The 16897-nt window shown below is 40.9% G+C and overlaps 1 protein-coding gene across 2 annotated transcripts in view; it reads left to right on the plus strand.

Annotated features, from left to right (window-relative positions):
• The window catches only part of PHC2 (polyhomeotic homolog 2), a 218668-nt gene that overhangs the window by 199402 nt on the left and 2369 nt on the right, over positions 1-16897 (plus strand). For both annotated transcript variants that reach the window (XM_053690193.1, XM_053690194.1), the window contains 2 exons: positions 4380-4521; positions 5481-5775. In XM_053690193.1, coding sequence (XP_053546168.1) covers positions 4380-4521; positions 5481-5775 — 437 coding nt within the window. The remainder of the gene's footprint in view (positions 1-4379; positions 4522-5480; positions 5776-16897) is intronic.

Below are 16897 nucleotides of genomic sequence, written 5' to 3' on the forward strand. Positions count from 1 at the left end.
CTAGAAATAGTCTCCCAGGGTTATCTTCTGGAATTCAAGGGACTTCCCCCAAGGGGAAGGTTCCACAGGTCTCAGTTGTCTTCAGACCACATAAAAAGACAGGCGTTCTTACATTGTGTAGAAGACCTGTTAAAAATGGGAGTGATTCATCCTGTTCCATTGAGAGAACAAGGGATGGGGTTCTACTCCAATCTGTTCATAGTTCCCAAAAAAGAGGGAACGTTCAGACCAATCCTAGATCTCAAGATCTTAAACAAATTTCTCAAGGTCCCATCTTTCAAGATGGAAACCATTCGAACTATCCTTCCTTCCATCCAGGAAGGTCAATTCATGACCACGGTGGATTTAAAGGATGCGTATCTACATATTCCTATCCACAAGGAACATCATCGGTTCCTAAGGTTTGCATTCCTGGACAAACATTACCAGTTCGTGGCGCTTCCTTTCGGATTAGCCACTGCTCCAAGGATTTTCACAAAGGTACTAGGGTCCCTTCTAGCTGTGCTAAGACCAAGGGGCATTGCAGTTGTACCTTACCTGGACGACATTCTGATTCAAGCGTCGTCCCTCCCTCGAGCAAAGGCTCACACGGACATCGTCCTGGCCTTTCTCAGATCGCACGGCTGGAAAGTGAACGTGGAAAAGAGTTCTCTATCCCCGTCAACAAGGGTTCCCTTCTTGGGAACAATTATAGACTCCTCAGAAATGAGGATTTTTCTAACAGAGGCCAGAAAGACAAAGCTTCTGGACTCTTGTCGAATACTTCATTCCGTTCCTCTTCCTTCCGTAGCTCAGTGCATGGAAGTGATCGGGTTGATGGTAGCGACAATGGACATAGTTCCTTTTGCGCGCATTCATCTAAGACCATTACAACTGTGCATGCTCAGTCAGTGGAATGGGGACTATACAGACTTGTCTCCAAAGATACAAGTAAATCAGAGGACCAGAGACTCACTCCGTTGGTGGCTGTCCCTGGACAACCTGTCACGAGGGATGACATTCCACAGACCAGAGTGGGTCATTGTCACGACCGACGCCAGTCTGATGGGCTGGGGCGCGGTCTGGGGATCCCTGAAAGCTCAGGGTCTTTGGTCTCGGGAAGAATCTCTTCTACCGATAAATATTCTGGAACTGAGAGCGATATTCAAGGCTCTCAAGGCTTGGCCTCAGCTAGCGGGGACCAAGTTCATACGGTTTCAATCAGACAACATGACGACTGTTGCGTACATCAACCATCAGGGGGGAACAAGGAGTTCCCTAGCGATGGAAGAAGTGACCAAGATTATTCTATGGGCGGAGTCTCACTCCTGCCACCTGTCTGCTATCCACATCCCGGGAGTGGAAAATTGGGAAGCGGATTTTCTGAGTCGTCAGACATTGCATCCGGGGGAGTGGGAACTCCATCCGGAAATCTTTGCCCAAGTCACTCAACTTTGGGGCATTCCAGACATGGATCTGATGGCCTCTCGTCAGAACTTCAAAGTTCCTTGCTACGGGTCCAGATCCAGGGATCCCAAGGCGGCTCTAGTGGATGCACTAGTAGCACCTTGGACCTTCAAACTAGCTTATGTGTTCCCGCCGTTTCCTCTCATCCCCAGGCTGGTAGCCAGGATCAATCAGGAGAGGGCGTCGGTGATCTTGATAGCTCCTGCGTGGCCACGCAGGACTTGGTATGCAGATCTGGTGAATATGTCATCGGCTCCACCTTGGAAGCTACCTTTGAGACGAGACCTTCTTGTTCAGGGTCCGTTCGAACATCCGAATCTGGTTTCACTCCAGCTGACTGCTTGGAGATTGAACGCTTGATTTTATCGAAGCGAGGTTTCTCAGATTCTGTTATCGATACTCTTGTTCAGGCCAGAAAGCCTGTAACTAGAAAGATTTACCACAAAATTTGGAAAAAATATATCTGTTGGTGTGAATCTAAAGGATTCCCTTGGGACAAGGTTAAGATTCCTAGGATTCTATCCTTCCTTCAAGAAGGATTGGAAAAAGGATTATCGGCAAGTTCCCTGAAGGGACAGATTTCTGCCTTGTCGGTGTTACTTCACAAAAAACTGGCAGCTGTGCCAGATGTTCAAGCCTTTGTTCAGGCTCTGGTTAGAATCAAGCCTGTTTACAAACCTTTGACTCCTCCTTGGAGTCTCAATCTAGTTCTTTCAGTTCTTCAGGGGGTTCCGTTTGAACCCTTACATTCCGTTGATATTAAGTTATTATCTTGGAAAGTTTTGTTTTTAGTTGCAATTTCTTCTGCTAGAAGAGTTTCAGAATTATCTGCTCTGCAGTGTTCTCCTCCTTATCTGGTGTTCCATGCAGATAAGGTGGTTTTACGTACTAAACCTGGTTTTCTTCCAAAAGTTGTTTCTAACAAAAACATTAACCAGGAGATTATCGTACCTTCTCTGTGTCCGAAACCAGTTTCAAAGAAGGAACGCTTGTTGCACAATTTGGATGTTGTTCGCGCTCTAAAATTCTATTTAGATGCTACAAAGGATTTTAGACAAACATCTTCCCTGTTTGTTGTTTATTCAGGTAAAAGGAGAGGTCAAAAAGCAACTTCTACCTCTCTCTCTTTTTGGATTAAAAGCATCATCAGATTGGCTTACGAGACTGCCGGACGGCAGCCTCCCGAAAGAATCACGGCTCATTCCACTAGGGCTGTGGCTTCCACATGGGCCTTCAAGAACGAGGCTTCTGTTGATCAGATATGTAGGGCAGCGACTTGGTCTTCACTGCACACTTTTACCAAATTTTACAAGTTTGATACTTTTGCTTCTTCTGAGGCTATTTTTGGGAGAAAGGTTTTGCAAGCCGTGGTGCCTTCCATTTAGGTGACCTGATTTGCTCCCTCCCTTCATCCGTGTCCTAAAGCTTTGGTATTGGTTCCCACAAGTAAGGATGACGCCGTGGACCGGACACACCTATGTTGGAGAAAACAGAATTTATGTTTACCTGATAAATTTCTTTCTCCAACGGTGTGTCCGGTCCACGGCCCGCCCTGGTTTTTTAATCAGGTCTGATAATTTATTTTCTTTAACTACAGTCACCACGGTACCATATGGTTTCTCCTATGCTATTATTCCTCCTTAACGTCGGTCGAATGACTGGGGTAGGCGGAGCCTAGGAGGGATCATGTGACCAGCTTTGCTGGGCTCTTTGCCATTTCCTGTTGGGGAAGAGAATATCCCACAAGTAAGGATGACGCCGTGGACCGGACACACCGTTGGAGAAAGAAATTTATCAGGTAAACATAAATTCTGTTTTTTATTATCCTGCTTCAAAACATGACTTCTTGTTGTAATATATCTTTGTTTTGTGTGATATATGGATACACTTAAATACATAGGGTATTAGCCCTACATTCTTGCGTATCTTCTCTATGGAAAGCTGTCTGGTATCACTTGAGTTTATTTAGAGCAGGGGTGCTCAACGTTGGAGCTCAAGAGGTTTTGGAACTACATTTCCCATGTTGCTCAGCCAGCATTTCCCATGATGTTCAGAGCTGAGAATCATGGGATATGTAGTTCCAAAACCTCTGGATGGGCCAAGGTGATTTAGAGTAACCTTTTTGAGTAGCTAAAACACCTAACCTGCACTGTGTTGCAAAAATATCAGGGTTTTGTTTTGTTCTGTGCCATTCATCTCACTAAGGATTTATAGGCATATAGATCAAGGGTTTCCAACCAGTGTCTACACCTTATTGTCCCCCTCCAGTTGTACAAGACATGAGCATCATTCATTGGCTGCTCACGTTGCATATTTCTGTCCTAACATAATCATTATGCTGATGATTTAAGTAATACTGATGGGGAGCACATTTGGGGTGCATGCTGTGCTTATTCCTTTGTTTCTGCGAGCCAAAGAAGTTTGGAAATTGTGGGCTTGATATGGTTAATAAATAGTTGGTTGTTTTAATAATGACAAATACCCACTGGCTCTATTTTCATAGTCGGATGAACCATAAAGCTGATTAGATCTTTTGTATGTGAGTGTGCAAGGTCCAGACTGGTAAAATAAAGTTCCTTATCTCTAGTAATTCATTGGCTCCTAAAAATGTGTTTGAGTATTCTGGGTGGCTCTTAAACGAACATGAAACTCAAAATGTATTGGGTAAGCCAATGATAAGAGTCATATATGTGCAGCTACCAATCACCAGCTAGCTCCAAGTAATTAATTGCTGCTCCTGAGCCTACCTAGGTATGCTTTTCAACAAAGGATACCAAATGAAGGAAGCATACTAGATAATAAAAGTAAATTGGAAAGTTGTTTTTTTAAATTGTATATTCTGGTTGAATCACAAAATAACAATATGTTCCCTTTTTAGTGTTAATAAACAAATTTGTCAAAACCTGTATTACTACATTATTTTGTTCTCTTAGATATAACGTAGGTTGCACCAAACGGGTAGGGCTATTTCACCCTGATCGCAGCAAGTTGCAGAAACCGGGAGGTCCCAAACATGGGAGGAGGAGATCAAGGAAAGGCGTCTTACAGAGTGCCAGTACAGACCCAAAGAAACAGGTATATGATTGAACCTTTATAAATGCATTAGGACACCTTAGCAAGTACTTGCTGCCTTCCGTACAAATCAATATATGGGACTTCTCACAACTCCCAGAAACTTCTGGTGCCCACTACTCAACACGTCTTGATTTATTTTCTCATCAGTTTGGTTCTACTAGTTGAAAATTGAAATTTAGGAAACTTTTCTATTTCTTTGACTATTCATTTCCTCAAAATATTTTCAAATAATTTTTTTTTATATTTCTAAGCATTTCAAGTTACAGAGGGTACCAACAAAGCCGCCAAATTTCAATGAAATTAATTCATGAAATTCAGAGTTACAAGCACCTGAAAAAACTAATTTTATTTATGCAGCATGAATGATTCTCAGTTGTCATTATGATTTCAAGAGTAAACACAGTTGATTGAAAATAAATGGTTTCAGCCAAACACTAACCATGAGTGAAAGAAAAGTTTTTGTGTTATTCATATTCTCTGAAAAATGGCCTGTGTGTGTGTGTGTGTGTGTGTATATATATATATATATATATATATATATATATATATATATATATATATATACACACTGTCCATCAGAAGGGTAGTACACTGTATGTGTAATATTATTTTTAGAGACCATTATGGTGAAAAATGTTTCTAATCAGTTAGATCGTATAATTGTATCACTAGCGACCTTGCAATGCTATGTGTTAAAACCCTGCAATGGGGTTTAAACACATAGTCACTCTTGAAACGAAAACAGGGGTACTAATGGCATTACTAATGTGTAGTTACTCTTGTTGATCCCGATAAGCTGCCGGTCACCCAATCAGAAGTGGTAGTCGTACAAATCATTACAGGCCTGCAAGTGATAAATTGACTGGCTCTAACAAATATAAAAGCATGTATATTCAGCTATAAAGGCTGCAGCTGGTTGTGGGTACATTGTTCTGTAATTTTTTTTTGTGTCTGTACAGATTCCAGGATCCATCACCCCTCTGAGCGCTGTGCCTTTATCCACTTCCTCTGCACTGAAACACATCAACAGCCAGGAGGACTCCAGCCGGTGCTCAGATAACTCAAGCTATGAGGAGCCGCTCTCCCCTCTTTCTGCCAGTTCTTCACTGTCCCAACAGAGACAAAGTGAGAGAGACCTGGAACTTCCTTCCTTACCCGGTACAGACCTGCTGGAACTGAACCATAACTTCCTACCCAGCGACCCCACCAAGTGGAACGTGGAAGACGTGTCTGCGTTCATCAGGTCCTTGCCAGGTACGGAACTATTTTCTTCACTTTCCTTTTTTATTACAAATATTTGGAAGTGGATACAGAAGAATAAATATCTACATTTTTTCTAAGGCAGAATAGCTGTCTGTCCGCAGCTTAATTATATAAATATAAAGTGGTATAAACACTATAAAACCACCTGCTTTATTCCCATTGATTCTCCATTGTTACGAGTCTTAGGGCTAGATTACGAGTAGAGCGGTACTTTGCCCTCACGCTCGCACATTCATTTCGCTTAACAAAGGCTTTTTACGCGCGTCAGGTTTTGTGCATATTAGAAGTTAAAAGTAAAAAAATTTCACACGAGCGCTAACACGACGCACACAAAAAGTGGAAGTTTAAATATCACAACCGCGTTAACATATTCCCCCATAGACTTTAATGTAGAATATCTATTTATTAAAACTTAGAACATATTCCCCTATGTGAAGAACATTGGAATGTGAAATACATAGTTACATTTTTTTAATAAATATGAACATTGCATAAATATGCTTTCACATGTTTTCAGCTTCTTAACTGCAAAGGGCTCCAATGCTTTTGCATATATATACCGGTATGTATGTGTGTGTGTGTGTGTGTATATATATATATATATATATATATATATATGTGTGTGTATATATATATATATATATATATATGTATGTATGTGTGTGTATATATATATATATATGTGTATATGTATGTGTGTGTGTATATATAATATGTGTGTGTGTATATAATAAATATATATATATATATGTATGTATATATTATATACACACACACATAGGACATATAATAATGTCCTGAAAAGAAGGGAACGAAAACAGCACACAAAATAGGCTTATACATCAGTTTAATTAACTTTCAAAATATCAAATGGTGTTCACCCAATTACGCTGTACAGCATTGAATGAAGACATATTACAACACAGAATATATACATATAGAGAGACATCGTAATGTACAGTACATATAACTAAATACGGTAAGAAATACCAACAGAGGTCTGCATTTGTACTGATACATAAACCACATTGAACATATACCAGTTAGCAATATATAAACCAACTTTAGGTCATACAGGTAAACGTATTACATGTGAAACGTAGACGAGCATAGTAAGTATAGATTGGGACCACAGATTCAACTGCACTAAAGTTCCGTAAATAAACGCACTATGTACTTTACGAGCAGTCTCTTTCCAATATAAAGATCGACCGCAGATCAAACTGCACTTCAGGTCATAGGCAAAGTACATCAAGAGGTAAATTTGCACTTTTCTTAATCTTGTATCTGATGTTATGACGTTCATACAAACGCTTGTCCTCTCCCACCCTCTCTGGGCGTGAATACACCAATGTGACGTATCAGAGGAGGAGTGCTTCTCTGCCACAGATATCAAGGGACGTTCCTAATTGGCCAAACAATGTCCCAGCTGATGCATCAGTGTTAAGGCTCCGGCTTTGTATGAAATGAAACAAATCTTAACAAAGATGTACCCTCTTCTGAAAGTAACTTGAGCTGTTCACTTGACTGCGGATCCACACCACATCCGCAGGAGTTTAGTCAGGGAAAGAATTAGACAACATCTGTCAGATATAAAAAGATCAGACCCCTGTTCAGAAATGGCTAAACATTTTATACAAAGACATGACAGTACAAATTTGACTTTCAAATGGATGGTAATTAAGCAGGTAAAAGTACCCCCACGAGGTGGTGATATTAATAAAATTCTACTGAAACAAGAAGCTTACTGGATTTTTACTCTCGAATCACGTATTTCTAATGGATATAATTCTGTGTATGATGTTGTGAACTTTTGGGAATAATATATGAATTTTAAATGCAGAATTTGGACAAATTTAGTATTTCAGCTTAGTATCCACATAATGCTTATTTTAGCATGTGCTATAATTATTGTACTGCATTTATAATCATATATTCGTTCTTACTACTTCAATGTCATACATGAATTATTGGATTGTGTGTTATATTCCATCTATTTGGAAATTTGATTAAGTCCTTGTGCACCCATATATAAGATTTTTTTTTTTTTTTTTATATATTTTTTATTGAGGTTTAGAATAGGCATACATAGAGTATAATAAACAAAGCATTACAATAGGAAATAACAGATAGCTTATAACAGAGGTTTGAATAGAGACACAATGTATATCTGATAAAAATATTTCAAAATAACGTTATGAAATTACAATGCCTAGAACTCTGTATGCTCCCTAGACGGTAACAGAGGCCACTCTTGGACCTCAGCCAATGGTATATAATCATATATAGGGGGCTATTTCAAACATAAAAGACCACTTTTGAATCTTTAAATGTGAACCTCTTTTTTAGAAATGTAGGAGAATGCTATAACTGTTAACTATTAAAATTTTCCCGTGTAGTAATTTGCGAGTGACCAGAGTGTACCATTTAAATGTTGGATGGAATATAAAACTACATAATATTTGGAGATTCCGACTATGTATATATGTATTTTAAGGGTTGGGAGGTAAGAAGCCAATGCTTTTCAACATATAACAGTTTAATGGGGTGATATGCCGTTAGAGAAAAGAATATAGGAAGGACTCCGCTGTGCGTGTCGTCTAAACATACTATTGAGAGTGCTGAGTAGAATATAAGACTACCCTCACTTGGAGGTTACAGCGATATATATGGATTGGGAAATATAAGGGGGCTTAATATGAACCAAAGAAAACTGCTCCTAATGAGATGTCGCTAGGCCATAACCAGATATAAGTACCGTCTGCATATAAATAAGGGGAGATCCCACGTGGACATATCAAAAAGAAAGAAAAAATTCTGCCTCCCATTAAGGAATGGTAGTATTACTGTCATACCAACCTTAACCTTTGCAAAAGACTAATAATAAAAAAAAAAAAAAAAACTGAGAAGTTAGGTATCCCCCGGCCGCTGGCAGCAAGACACCACTAAGAGCTATTATGTTAATATATGGAAGGTATAAAGGCTGTGGGGCTTTCAAAGGTATATGTTTAGAGGTGGCTGGATATGATTCCTATAGGCAGTTAAGGAGGGGGTTAATGGGAGAGCATTTAGAGTAAGGGCAGACCTAAGCATATATTGTCCAGCAATAAATAAATTGTACAAAAAGAAAAAACAATAAATGTAGGGGACCTACAGCAGATGATCTGAGAATGGTTAGATATGTGCTACAGAAATACCCTGTCAGAATGAGGCTGCAACAGAAACATGCATGCAATATAGTGCTAAAGTACTAAACTTGGCAGCTTTATACAAACAATAGAGGATAATGCAGTATTTCAAAGCACATGGTTAGGCAGTATATGGTTAAAGTGAACAAAACAATGCAGTGTAAAGGGACCTGCAAACACTAGATAAATCATCCGTGTTGAAACATGAGCACTATGCAAATATACAGTTTGAGAAAATGGTACTGCACTGGAAACACGCAGAAAATAGAGCAATAGCTATGCCACTAAATGTCTGTATGCTCACAGAGCAGCCCGGCGCTGAAAGGGAAAAGGAATGTCAGTGTCTCAACTTAGCTCCAGTAACCACATGCTGATACTGTATGGAACTGCTGTACTAGGTACAGGCTTCTGCTCTCTCGGTCAACTGTCCTCCAGGGTCCCAAACTGGATGATACAAAGGCTGCAGCCATAACATAAGCCCAACTGACATAATTGCAGCCTGTAAGGGAAAAATGAATAGCAGTGCCAAATTGAAACAGTTCGGGTGCAGCCCTCCAGACTGATCAGCGTTGTGCCCTTTACTTTCTCTTTTTAGCAGTTCTACTGGCCAGAGCTCTGTTACAATTGTAGGATGGTGTAGCGGCAAAACAGTGGAACGGCTCACCTCTATCTTTGAGTCGCATTGGGTCTGCGTCTTGCTCGTGCTGAAATGTTAAGAGCATAGTACTGACACCGGGGCCCCAAGGCGCCATCACTCCCGCCCTCCACACCAATAGGTGCAGTCTGTTTGACATCGTATGAGGAGCCACTGTCACTGTTCCCAAGTGTCATGCCAAGCGCATCTCCCAAAGCGGCATAGTGGGCAATAAACATGTCTTGCAGGTCCTCCCAGAAACTTATAGGGAACTCCATAGCCGGTTATCTATGAGCATCTGTTAGATCGACATAGAGAAAACTCCTTCTGTTCGGATACAGGCTGTTTCAAATTGGTGGTACTGCAGTGATTAGTGAGGTGACACTGCGTCCTAACGACAGGCCCCCTCAGGGTATCCGCCGGGGGGTCTTAGTGATGGTATAACCCTCATAGATAGGAAGCCTGGACGTGGATGGGAACTGTTGCAGCCACGAGGTCTTTAAAATGGCCACCGCTCCTGTAGAATCAAAATGAAACTCCGGTTCTAAGTTAAAGAAGTGACACCCTATATTGAAAATTAGCTTCAGCTTCTATTAGACCAAAGTCCAGGGTAAACTGGAGTAGCTTTACCGGGTTCATCACAGCAATAAGTAGCAATTAGAAGCATTAATAGTGCAACCAGAGTCAGAGCAGACAAATTGTGCGGCCATTCTCGGGCTCTCCAGGCTCCGCCCCCATATATAAGATTTTTTTGATGTATCACAATATAATTTTCTTGCTGTGTACTCTCCTGATTGTAGTCAGTCTTCTCTATGTTCCTTATCGGTTGTTGATTATTTATCCTCAATAGTACACAAATATCTGGAGACACTGTTTTGTATCCATTATGATATGGTAATAAAGGGGAGACTCACTCGTATTCGTATTTTTATTTTATATTCAAATGTCAGTTATTATCCTAAACAAACAATATAGCAATAATGAGGTTATAAACTACAATACAAATGTACATTATTTTCTATTTAATTTTCAAAGTTGCGTAGTTAGTATCCATAAACTGGAACCTCGCAATCTTTTGCTAACTACCTTGTATTAGGTGAAAAGAATCCTTTTGCAATATTTGACATATTTGTATTACTATTGTCTGTCTGTTTTTTACCTCTCAAAAATAGAAATATGCTATATGTTATATAATGCAATATTTTGGGTCATACATCTATTTCTACATGATATAGTATTTCAATTGCTATTATATTACTTTATATTTGTGATGTCAATACAATGTATCCACAATTCGCAATATGTGTTAAACAACTCGGCTGTAATGCATAACGTTGTAATCACTAGTATCCAATAGTATGTCAGTATTGGTTTTAAATATGGCGGTATTTTTACCAAGCTTATGTCTATGAGTAAGGCCCCAGGCCGAAAACATGTCAGACGCTTGCTACTGATGTCTGTTATACTTTTTAAATTTGGCCATTAAAGTTGGACTTTTTAATCTAACAGAACTGGATGGTTTGCCTTTTTTGATGATATAAATCTGTATTTGTGTGTGTATATGTCTGTAAATACATAGATACACGTATAAATACATATGTATGTGTGTGTATATGTATGTATGTGTATGTATGTATGTATGTATGTATATATATATATATATATATATATATATATATATATATATATATATATATATATATATATATATATATATATATATATATATATATATATCATATCTTTGAGCCTTATAACTTTTTAATGAAATTTTATTTTAAATATTTTTTATTAGTGTTTATTATAAGTGTAACTGAACTTTTAAATGTATTTTTTTTGATGGGGTTTTTTTTTAAAATTTGTAGTCGAGTGTAACAGTTAACCAGAACTCTGAAGTTGCACTTTCCCGACGCGCAATAAATTAAATTGCACTCATGCGAACACGATTACTTTCAACTCATAAGACCCTAATGTGACTAATTCTACTAGCCTACCCCCTTCAAGATGTTATCATATAGATTCAGCCCTACGATGTGGCTGCTGTCCAACAAACCGTTTATTCTCCTTTTGTCTTCATCAAACCCACATACATAAAACACTGTGTCTAAAGTGAACTTTATAGTCCTTATAGTCTGTAGCATGAAAATGCAATTTACTATCTTAAACAAATGACTTTATAATTTTTTCCTAAACAACCCATTTTCACGCTTCTGTACTGCCGTAATTATGTTGTGGACACCGTGCGGTGCACTTGCATAAACCATGTGCACTATTTAAAGTGTGTGTGTGAGATGTTACTTCCCTTACCGCCCATGTGCATGAATAAAATTTTGTGTGTGTGATGTCACTTCCCTTACCGCCCATGTGCATGAATAACATTGTATGTGTGATGTCACTTTCCTTACTGCCCATATGCATAAATAAAATTTCTCCAACATAGGTGTGTCCGGTCCACGGCGTCATCCTTACTTGTGGGATATTCTCTTCCCCAACAGGAAATGGCAAAGAGCCCAGCAAAGCTGGTCACATGATCCCTCCTAGGCTCCGCCTACCCCAGTCATTCTCTTTGCCGTTGTACAGGCAACATCTCCACGGAGATGGCTTAGAGTTTTTTAGTGTTTAACTGTAGTTTTTATTATTCAATCAAGAGTTTGTTATTTTGAAATAGTGCTGGTATGTACTATTTACTCAGAAACAGAAAAGAGATGAAGATTTCTGTTTGTATGAGGAAAATGATTTTAGCAACCGTCACTAAAATCCATGGCTGTTCCACACAGGACTGTTGAGAGCAATTAACTTCAGTTGGGGGAACAGTGAGCAGTCTCTTGCTGCTTGAGGTATGACACATTCTAACAAGACGATGTAATGCTGGTAGCTGTCATTTTCCCTATGGGATCCGGTAAGCCATGTTTATTACGATCGTAAATAAGGGCTTCACAAGGGCTTATTAAGACTGTAGACTTTTTCTGGGCTAAATCGATTCATTATTAACACATATTTAGCCTTGAGGAATCATTTTATTTGGGTATTTTGATATAATAATATCGGCAGGCACTGTTTTAGACACCTTATTCTTTAGGGGCTTTCCCAAAGCATAGGCAGAGCCTCATTTTCGCGCCGGTGTTGCGCACTTGTTTTTGAGAGGCATGGCATGCAGTCGCATGTGAGAGGAGCTCTGATACTTAGAAAAGACTTTCTGAAGGCGTCATTTGGTATCGTATTCCCCTTTGGGCTTGGTTGGGTCTCAGCAAAGCAGATACCAGGGACTGTAAAGGGGTTAAAGTTCAAAACGGCTCCGGTTCCGTTATTTTAAGGGTTAAAGCTTCCAAATTTGGTGTGCAATACTTTTAAGGCTTTAAGACACTGTGGTGAAAATTTGGTGAATTTTGAACAATTCCTTCATGTTTTTTCGCAATTGCAGTAATAAAGTGTGTTCAGTTTAAAATTTAAAGTGACAGTAACGGTTTTATTTTAAAACGTTTTTTGTACTTTGTTATCAAGTTTATGCCTGTTTAACATGTCTGAACTACCAGATAGACTGTGTTCTGAATGTGGGGAAGCCAGAATTCCTATTCATTTAAATAAATGTGATTTATGTGACAATGACAATGATGCCCAAGATGATTCCTCAAGTGAGGGGAGTAAGCATGGTACTGCATCATTCCCTCCTTCGTCTACACGAGTCTTGCCCACTCAGGAGGCCCCTAGTACATCTAGCGCGCCAATACTCCTTACTATGCAACAATTAACGGCTGTAATGGATAATTCTGTCAAAAACATTTTAGCCAAAATGAACACTTATCAGCGTAAGCGCGACTGCTCTGTTTTAGATACTGAAGAGCATGACGACGCTGATAATAATGTTTCTGAAGGGCCCCTAACCCAGTCTGATGGGGCCAGGGAGGTTTTGTCTGAGGGAGAAATTACTGATTCAGGGAACATTTCTCAACAAGCTGAACCTGATGTGATTACATTTAAATTTAAGTTGGAACATCTCCGCATTCTGCTTAAGGAGGTATTATCCACTCTGGATGATTGTGACAAGTTGGTCATCCCAGAGAAACTATGTAAAATGGACAAGTTCCTAGAGGTGCCGGGGCTCCCAGAAGCTTTTCCTATACCCAAGCGGGTGGCGGACATTGTTAATAAAGAATGGGAAAGGCCCGGTATTCCTTTCGTCCCTCCCCCCATATTTAAAAAATTGTTTCCTATGGTCGACCCCAGAAAGGACTTATGGCAGACAGTCCCCAAGGTCGAGGGAGCGGTTTCCACTTTAAACAAACGCACCACTATACCCATAGAGGATAGTTGTGCTTTCAAAGATCCTATGGATAAAAAATTAGAAGGTTTGCTTAAAAAGATGTTTGTTCAGCAGGGTTACCTTCTACAACCAATTTCATGCGTTGTCCCTGTCGCTACAGCCGCATGTTTCTGGTTCGATGAGCTGATAAAGGCGGTCGATAGTGATTCTCCTCCTTATGAGGAGATTATGGACAGAATCAATGCTCTCAAATTGGCTAATTCTTTTACCCTAGACGCCACTTTGCAATTGGCTAGGTTAGCGGCTAAGAATTCTGGGTTTGCTATTGTGGCGCGCAGAGCGCTTTGGTTGAAATCTTGGTCGGCTGATGCGTCTTCCAAGAACAAGCTACTTAACATTCCTTTCAAGGGGAAAACGATGTTTGGCCCTGACTTGAAAGAGATTATCTCTGATATCACTGGGGGTAAGGGCCACGCCCTTCCTCAGGATCGGCCTTTCAAGGCAAAAAATAAACCTAATTTTCGTCCCTTTCGTAGAAACGGACCAGCCCAAAGTGCTACGTCCTCTAAGCAAGAGGGTAATACTTCTCAAGCCAAGCCAGCTTGGAGACCAATGCAAGGCTGGAACAAGGGAAAGCAGGCCAAGAAACCTGCCACTGCTACCAAGACAGCATGAAATGTTGGCCCCCGATCCGGGACCGGATCTGGTGGGGGGCAGACTCTCTCTCTTCGCTCAGGCTTGGGCAAGAGATGTTCTGGATCCTTGGGCGCTAGAAATAGTCTCCCAAGGTTATCTTCTGGAATTCAAGGGGCTTCCCCCAAGGGGGAGGTTCCACAGGTCTCAGTTGTCTTCAGACCACATAAAAAGACAGGCATTCTTACATTGTGTAGAAGACCTGTTAAAAATGGGAGTGATTCGTCCTGTTCCATTAAGAGAACAAGGGATGGGGTTCTACTCCAATCTGTTCATAGTTCCCAAAAAAGAGGGAACGTTCAGACCAATCTTAGATCTCAAGATCTTAAACAAGTTTCTCAAGGTTCCATCGTTCAAGATGGAAACCATTCGAACTATTCTTCCTTCCATCCAGGAAGGTCAATTCATGACCACGGTGGATTTAAAGGATGCGTATCTACATATTCCTATCCACAAGGAACATCATCGGTTCCTAAGGTTCGCATTCCTGGACAAGCATTACCAGTTTGTGGCGCTTCCTTTCGGATTAGCCACTGCTCCAAGGATTTTCACAAAGGTACTAGGGTCCCTTCTAGCTGTGCTAAGACCAAGGGGCATTGCTGTAGTACCTTACTTGGACGACATTCTGATTCAAGCGTCGTCCCTTCCTCAAGCAAAGGCTCACACGGACATAGTCCTGGCCTTTCTCAGATCTCACGGATGGAAAGTGAACGTGGAAAAGAGTTCTCTATCTCCGTCAACAAGGGTTCCCTTCTTGGGAACAATAATAGACTCCTTAGAAATGAGGATATTTCTGACAGAGGCTTCTAGACTCTTGTCGGATACTTCATTCCGTTCCTCTTCTTTCCATAGCTCAGTGTATGGAAGTGATCGGGTTGATGGTAGCGGCAATGGACATAGTTCCTTTTGCGCGCATTCATCTAAGACCATTACAACTGTGCATGCTCAGTCAGTGGAATGGGGATTATACAGACTTGTCTCCGAAGATACAAGTAAATCAGAGGACCAGAGACTCACTCCGTTGGTGGCTGTCCCTGGACAACCTGTCACAAGGGATGACATTCCGCAGACCAGAGTGGGTCATTGTCACGACCGACGCCAGTCTGATGGGCTGGGGCGCGGTCTGGGGATCCCTGAAAGCTCAGGGTCTTTGGTCTCGGGAAGAATCTCTTCTACCGATAAATATTCTGGAACTGAGAGCGATATTCAATGCTCTCAAGGCTTGGCCTCAGCTAGCGAGGGCCAAGTTCATACGGTTTCAATCAGACAACATGACAACTGTTGCGTACATCAACCATCAGGGGGGAACAAGGAGTTCCCTAGCGATGGAAGAAGTGACCAAAATCATTCTATGGGCGGAGTCTCACTCCTGCCACCTGTCCGCTATCCACATCCCAGGAGTGGAAAATTGGGAAGCGGATTTTCTGAGTCGTCAGACATTGCATCCGGGGGAGTGGGAACTCCATCCGGAAATCTTTGCCCAAGTCACTCAGCTGTGGGGCATTCCAGACATGGATCTGATGGCCTCTCGTCAGAACTTCAAAGTTCCTTGCTACGGGTCCAGATCCAGGGATCCCAAGGCGGCTCTAGTGGATGCACTAGTAGCACCTTGGACCTTCAAACTAGCTTATGTGTTCCCGCCGTTTCCTCTCATCCCCAGGCTGGTAGCCAGGATCAATCAGGAGAGGGCGTCGGTGATCTTGATAGCTCCTGCGTGGCCACGCAGGACTTGGTATGCAGATCTGGTGAATATGTCATCGGCTCCACCTTGGAAGCTACCTTTGAGACGAGACCTTCTTGTTCAGGGTCCGTTCGAACATCCGAACCTGGTTTAACTCCAGCTGACTGCTTGGAGATTGAACGCTTGATCTTATCGAAGCGAGGGTTCTCAGATTCTGTTATCGATACTCTTGTTCAGGCCAGAAAGCCTGTAACTAGAAAGATTTACCACAAAATTTGGAAAAAATATATCTGTTGGTGTGACTCTAAAGGATTCCCTTGGGACAAGGTTAAGATTACTAAGATTCTATCCTTCCTTCAAGAAGGATTGGAAAAAGGATTATCTGCAAGTTCCCTGAAGGGACAGATTTCTGCCTTGTCTGTGTTACTTCACAAAAAGCTGGCAGCTGTGCCAGATGTTCAAGCCTTTGTTCAGGCTCTGGTTAGAATTAAGCCTGTTTACAAACCTTTGACTCCTCCTTGGAGTCTCAATTTAGTTCTTTCAGTTCTTCAGGGGGTTCCGTTTGAACCCTTACATTCCGTTGATATTAAGTTATTATCTTGGAAAGTTTTGTTTTTAGTTGCAATTTCTTCTGCTAGAAGAGTTTCAGAATTATC

This window comes from Bombina bombina, chromosome 8 (genome assembly GCF_027579735.1).
Source record: "Bombina bombina isolate aBomBom1 chromosome 8, aBomBom1.pri, whole genome shotgun sequence".
NCBI classification, from domain to species: Eukaryota; Metazoa; Chordata; class Amphibia; order Anura; family Bombinatoridae; genus Bombina; species Bombina bombina.